Source organism: Cryptotermes secundus, unplaced genomic scaffold, assembly GCF_002891405.2.
Source record: "Cryptotermes secundus unplaced genomic scaffold, Csec_1.0 scaffold3657, whole genome shotgun sequence".
Lineage (NCBI taxonomy): Eukaryota > Metazoa > Arthropoda > Insecta > Blattodea > Kalotermitidae > Cryptotermes > Cryptotermes secundus.
The window spans coordinates 1-7726 of NW_019723006.1; the positions used below are offsets into that span (position 1 = coordinate 1).

The 7726-nt window shown below is 37.6% G+C and overlaps 1 protein-coding gene across 6 annotated transcripts; it reads right to left on the minus strand.

Moving 5' to 3' along the window:
- Window positions 1-581: 581 nt before the first annotated feature.
- Window positions 582-6335, minus strand: LOC111861609 (the record flags this gene model as incomplete). Of its 6 annotated transcripts, none has more annotated exon segments than XM_033750385.1 (4): window positions 582-804; window positions 1641-1742; window positions 4022-4232; window positions 6132-6335. In XM_033750385.1, coding segments are annotated over 4 exon segments (716 nt in total), but the record flags the coding sequence as incomplete, so codon positions are not given.
- Between the last annotated feature and the right edge of the window lie 1391 nt (window positions 6336-7726).

Sequence of the window (7726 nt, forward strand, 5' to 3'; positions counted from 1 at the left end):
AATCTCAGTCAGCATATCCAGTGTCCTGGCTATGATTCAAATTAGTACCTCTGGAATAGAAATCAATGGGTTACCACTCATCCAACCTGCTCAGTCAAATGTGGGATCTGAGGTCCTTACAGCAGTGATTATGAAGAGCTCTGTCTTCTGGGATGTAACACCATGTAGCCCTCTGGAAGCCAACCAGTGTTCTGAAAGAACATGTTGTATGCTTCATGGCGGGCTCTTGCTTGGCTTATTCTTTGGCCCTGAAGCTGGAGACAACATAGTCCCAAAAAGACTGGCTGACTTTCAACAGATTACAGGGTATTATATCCTAGAGGGCAGAATTCTTGCTCACTCAGTGTACCAGATTCTGACCTCTTAATAGCTGACTTTCTGTAACAACAGCGTCTACGGATCACACACATTGTTTCAAAACAGTACATGAAGGAAAAAGTTCTACAGCATTTTCTCCTACTTCGGCACTGCAATTTAATGAAATTTATAAAACATGAAAAATGAAGACAGATTAATTTATTAACTGACAAGGGAGAGCACCAAACAGTCACAGGTATTATCTTTATCGGAGATAAGGAGAAGAAAAGGTACACTATAACCCCAAGTCAGAAATCCAGTGTCCCAACACTAACACAAAATTTCCCTTTGTGTAAATATAACAGAGGAACTATAATCATACCTGTCACATGTTCTGTGCTCTTATTCTGCTTCAATGAACCTAAATAAGAATGCCATGTTGTTTTGTAGGAATGAACTTTATCCTTTTCCGTTAGTTCAAATGTATATATAGATGCACTGTCTCCTCTGTTGAAAAAATAAACATTATTCAATTCAATTCAATTTATTTCAAATTAAAAAACAGATCCACATACAGGCTGGGAAACAACAATACTGCTGACAAAATACACTGACCATACAGTATACACTAAGTAACTACACTAAGCAGATCCTTGTTAAGAAGCTAATAGTCACTCAGCTACTCAGAAATTCCTTATATTTTCTGGTTCTCAAAGGTCCATTACCATGAGATATGAGTTTCATTACAGTGCTCACAAGAACCTGCCATTAGGCTTTTTCCTTAGTCAAATGAATTCAGTCCACATGAGTTCACCAAATATACATGTACGATCCACTGTAATATTATTCTCCCACATACACTTACACCTTCCTAGTGGTATGTTCCCTCCATGTTTCCCACCAAAAATACTGTATGCAATTCTCCTCTCTGACATGCATGCTACATTCCCTGAACACCTGATCATAACAACACTTGGTGAACATCACAAATTATAAAGTTCCTCATATGCAGCACTCTATAACCTGTTATTTCACCTTTCTTTGGATCAAATAATCTCCTCTGTACTCTTGTTATCGAATACGCTCAATCCATGTTCTTCCTTTAACATCACAGACCAATACAAAATACATTACATTAAAAGTCACAGTTACTTTCTTTCACAAGTCTTTTGTTTTGTGTGTTTAACAGTGCCATAACAGCTGTGAAACAAATATTATGTGACATAACAATTCATGGTTTAAAGTTTAAATGTTATATATTCCAGAAACACAAGTATATTAGAAATGAATCAAATCAGCATACTTCAATTACATGAACAAATGTAATTAAGACTGATACCTACACTGAATTTGTTGGTTGGATTCGCTGCAGACTACTGATTGTTCTAGCAGAAATATGAGATGTGCTAGAACTTGATGAGATAATGCTGCCTCCACAGTTCCACCTAGAACTCCATAATTAAAAGTACTTCAGTAAGTCACGCTGGGGCAGGTTTTCTCTGAGTACTTCAGTTTCCCCTGCCAATCTTCATTCCACCAATTGATTCACAATCACCCTCACCTATCATCTGGGGCTGGTACAATAGGCCAGAAGTGGCCGCAGTGCAAGAGACTTAGTCCCACCCCACTAGCAATAAGAAAAAACTTGAAATAAACACCTGTCACTTGTTAAAAGGTGCAGCTTTGCTGATACAGGAAAACCTAACACACAGCAATACTTCCAGAAGTAAAAGTTGAAAAATTTAAACTGTCACACATACAGAAAAACACAGAAGTAAAACACATGCAATCCATTTATTTTTTCCTTCTGGAAAACATACATGAAAGCCTCACATATAATAAACCAGTCCCCAGTAGAATTCAGGGAGTAAACATGTTCATCTTGCTATGGCTGAATCTTAGGTTACCCAACACTGCTATTTAAAGTGACAAGACAATATGCATGATTTCAAATGACACAAGAATATTGGATTTGGAAGAAGACAGCTGTAACCTATTCCTGGTAATCACTTGAAGAAACTGAGATATCAATTATAAAATTCAGTAAGGGCTATGATTTGAACTAAATGTCTTTAAAATGCAGGCTTAAAGCACAACCATTCATAAACATGCTTCGTGAACTTCAACATCTTAGCAAACACATGGAAATCAACTTTTAAAACTGTAACATACTGATTTTCACCCAAATCATTAATTCTGTTACTCATATAACACCTGTTTTTGTCTGTTCTTTTAATAGCAATATAATGACCAATGACCAGAAATGGAGGAACCATATGTTTATTTATTTAATGCTGCTGTCAGAAACTCAGACTATACATAAGCACATAATTTTATGTGAATAATGATTTGGAAATGATAGGGAGGGCAGCAGTCATGGACTAATGTAAGGTACTATCCCAGAATTTGTCTGGAGACACTGAGAAAATGTTATGTTATGTGATATATGATGACGTTCAATTGATTGGGCAGGAGGCCAATTAGACTAGAAAAGTTGTACGTGTATGGGACTTGTTCGAGAGTTACAATTTGTAACTGTGATGAATGTTAAATAAAATTATTATTATTATTATTATTATTATTAATTAAAATCATGTCAAGGCAGTCAGTGTCCTGGCCAAGATTCAACCCAGGCATCTCATGAACACCAGTCACAATATTACCACTTCATCTAAATTGACTGGTAGGAGTTACCAAAGCACCTGTCCACTGCCAGGACATTTCTTACTACAAACCATACTGAAACCATTAAATAAATTACTTATTATGACAATCTTACAAATACATTATCCCCTTTTATCAACGTCAATTACCACTGCTGTACAGTAATTTGTTTATGCATTAAAAAGTTGTGAAGTGACAAAACGCTGGTGCACACAAATTGCTTCTGCACTATAAAAGACCTGTTATAGTTGCATATCAATGAATCCAAAAGGTGGAAAATTGAGGACAGAGAAAATCTGTGCTCCAGAGATGTCTGCAATGCAGAGGCTTCACTGTAAATGAATACCGTTATCACTCCAGATGTCAGTGCATCATCTTCTGCATGTAACAGCAAAGAATAAAATTGAAGGCATAACAAACAGAATACTACCAACGCTTCATAGAAATTATCTCAAGGTCAAAGCAGCAACACAGTACAGTGATTTATGTATCATAATGGCACAATTTCTCACAGCAATCCCAGTGCTGTGACTGGTCAGAGATCAAAGCAAATCATCAGTTGAATCAGAAGTTGCAAGACATCTTGTGGTCATCGAACTAAAGGGAGACACAAGCAACATTACAGACGTATATGGGTAGCCATGGCACCAGGTGTGCCCCCGACTTCTGTTCCCACCAAATACAGGTACCCAGTCATTTGAAGAATAACAGATCACTACACAAACAAGCCTAAAGCCTAAAAAATGGGCTAACAGGTTCCTACACTTCTTTTGCTTACATTTTTTCATACATATATTTTTTTCTAAATATGGTGCTACACCTAGAAGATAATTTAATTAACAATGATCACCACAAAAACTCATGTGTTGCAAATGACACTTGATTTTAGAGACATAAAATATAAAATTACTAAGACAAAACTTTCTAATCGAAAAACTGTTCACAAACTCTACCAGAATGTACTAATCTGGAAACTAGTATACAGAACAACACCAGCTGCGGAATGCACTGCTACAAGGAAGGAAATACAAAAGAAGATTTTCAGAGTTGTAGCTTTTACCTTTCATCCTGAAGATCAGTTTTGCTGAAATATTCCTGAACTTTGGCAATAAAAACTTTGCCAGTAACATCTGATACAGCAATAAAGTCTCCACTTGCAGACACTGCCAAGCCTGAAAACACTTCAAGGACCTCTGAACCTTGACCATATGGTAACAATGAGTACAGATTCACTACTCCAATCCGTTCACCACTGTCAACAGAATATGCAGCTGTCAGAATGTTAAGGAAAAGAACACTCCTCCAATTAATGACACATTAACAACATCACTGTATAGAGTGGGGTTTGGAAAATATGGTGCCTGGTTGCCAGTCGCAACCAAAAAATTCTTGCTGGTTACATATTTCTCACTTGATGGTCAGGAGTTGGCTTTTGAAAGTTAGGATGTCTCTTTCAGTCACTTCTAGCACAGAAGAAATAGTGAATCACATCTAAAGAATTATTTGGTTTTTCTTTTTACTTTTTCCATTGTCCAGAATTCTAGGAAACAGAAAAAACAAGGTTTCAAAAACTGGATGTTTCTGTCTTCGGGTGAGGAAGGAAGACACCTACTCAGTCGGGACCCTTAGAAAGAGCTAATCTCAATCGCTGGACAACACCTGTCAGATTTTCCCAGTTATTTCAACAAATATGACTAGGCTAGTTCAGCGGGAGACAACAATGTCATAAAATAAAAATTGTGATGGAGCATGCAAATGCATGGAACTAAGATAGAAAAGGACCAGTTCCACATTTCAAATCCTACATCTTTTCTTGCTACGAGGTAGTATCAGAAAGTTCCCAGACTGTTATTGTTGTAACTGACCCAGAGAAAAGAGATGAGAGGGGAGGCTAAGATCACATTTCTGCTAGCCTCTTGCATCAGTCTGCCACATGACACACCTCTGTGAAGACGCACTGTTTTTACATGAGTGTTTTTTTTCAACTTTGTGTTTCATTTCGTCTTTGATGGACGGCAATACCGAGCAACGTATCTGCATGAAGTTTTGCGTGAAGCTCAGTAAATCTGCTACTGAAACATGTGAAATGCTTTGGGAGGCTTTCAGAGAACATTCTTTAAGCCAGGCAGCGGTTCATGAAAGGCATTCACACTTCAAGGCTGGTTGTTGAGTGTCAGGTGAAGATGACAAATGTTCAGGGCAACCAAGCACCAGCAAAATGACAGATAATGTTGAAAAAATTCAAGAACTCATCAACGAAGACTGTTACCAAACAATCCATGAGATCGTAGACACTGCTAGGATCAGTTATGGAATTTACTTGCAGATCTTAGCAGAAAATTTGAACATGAGCCACACTGCTCCTTCATCACAACATGCCTGGCCACATGTCCCTGAAAACCACAGAGTTTGTGACTAACAACATGGTTATCGCTCCCCATCCTCCCTGTTCACTGGACTTAGCTCCCTGTGATTTCACATTGTTTCCCAAATTGAAAATGAAACTGAAGGGATGAAATTTTGAAACAGCATCTGGCATCCAAAGGGAATTGCATGCGATACTCAACAGCATTAAGAAAAATGACTTCCACAGTGCTTCCGAAGTGTGGAAAAAATGATGGGATCGCTGTATACATTCCCAAGGAGACTATTTTGAAGGAGATGGTAGCCAAATTTGAGTAAATTAAGCCAACATTTTTTTGACCTAGTCCGGGAACTTCCTGATAGCACCTCATATTGTCTTATGCCAGGCCTGCAGATGTTCAGGACAAACAATACAACAGGAAAATATTCATTCTGTGTGCCAAGCAGAGGTGTCAGCCATAGAACAGCATCATAAAATATTCCTCAATCAGATAAATACTTTCATTCCTCGTTTCTGCACCATATATTCTTAACAGTCTTCTTCTACTGATGCTTCACAACCGAATTCTTCATGCTTTTATTATTTCCACACCTGGTACACACACAAACATATCTCATTCACCTTTATTTCATCATCCAAAGCAAATGAGAACACAGTGCTGTTACATAACTCAACTGCAAATTCGATCAAACAATTTTCCCTACTATGTAAGAACCTGAAAATTAATTATATGTCAGTTGAAATGGATGAAGATCTAATGACAAAATCATCTCATGTCATAAAAACTCTCAAAATCAAAGGATACCAACATTTCCTCCAGTTGTCAAAGAATAAACATATTTCCTAGAACTTGCAATAGCTCTGCAGGAAGCAATTTCTATAATGCTCTTGATGGAAAGTGGTGCAGGGTACTGAATCCATAAACTTACAAGCCATCTATTTTCAACCAGAACTGTTAGCTGTGATTTAGAAAATATAACCGCTTTCAGTTCAGTTGACTCTGTTATCTCTGAAAAAAAGAAGAAAAGAAAGAAAATTAATTTTAGATTTTCTGTTACCATTCCTTTTAACTTAACATCTTCATTAATCATAGGCTCTCCATTTTTAGTAAATGGGTTTCTTGTCGCATGTTGTCACTTCTTCCCACCCAATCAGTAAGCACAACCCTTGTTCCACTCTCGCGTTCACGTTCAGACAATTCCTTGCTAGATTGTTCATTTGCAGTTTCTTTTTCATCTTCCAATTCCATGCCATCGTCAGAGTCTCTATCAAGTTCTTCGCTTAACAAAGCAGTAATTGAGACTTCATTCTTAACACACACAACATATTTACATTCTTTCATGCCAGAAGGCAGGCATCTATCTAAATGCAAAGCCATGTTGCTAACACCGATATGCAGTAGTACATAAATGGCATTCGTTCTAGTAGTTCAAATTAAGACTTCCAGATGGCAGAAGAATGCAGGCTAAACATTCATGATTGCAGGGGTATAGTATACAGCGTGGCAGCAACATATGACCTTCATACAATCAGAGAAACGTGAAAGAAACTCTGTGATCATATATTGACATTCGTCCATGGAAGCACTGTCCCAATGTCAATTAAATATTGATGTACAACAGGAAAGGGTTAATAACTTGATTCTCAAACATCATCCTCCAATCTAACACAATGTCTGCCGAGTGCTCTCTACCCTTTCCCAACATTCCACATGCATTTTTCACTTACTCCATGTATGCTACATGTCCTGCCTTTCTCAATGAACTGCAAATATTAAAAAAAGCTAGTGCTTTCTCTTACTACAGAAATTTGATGCAGCATTTTGTAGGTTAATTGACAAAAAATAAACATTCAGAGTAATTAAAAATGCAATACAAATATTATACATTTCTGGGCATTATCCATCGTCCTGTTTTTATTCTCAACACAACATTTCAGAAACTGGATTCTGTCTGTCTTCAGGTAAAACCTACTTAGTTGGGCCCAATTAACAGAGCTACTTCCTGTCTCTCTGGAAACCTGCACCAACACAAGATAGGGTATACAAGCCAAGCACAGCATAACCCATCTGCGAGAGTTAAGGCAGAACATTAAAAAGGCAAAGCTGAACTTCAAACATAGTAGCCGACAGCATAACTGTATCTTGATTACGCACAATCCCAATTTTATTTCGTATCATGTTATTTTATCAAGATTACAGTGCAGTGGAATGTGATACATGCCAATGCTTCAGAAGAAGCTCCTGCCCAATCTTCAGGGCAGAAGAAGCTGTACCCTAAAGACAGACAGACATAGCAGGATCCTTCAAAATGCTGACACCTGCCTATTGAACTATAGAGCACCACATTCTATACAACTGTAATGTTAATACTCATGGCCACAGGAACCTAAAATTTTCTA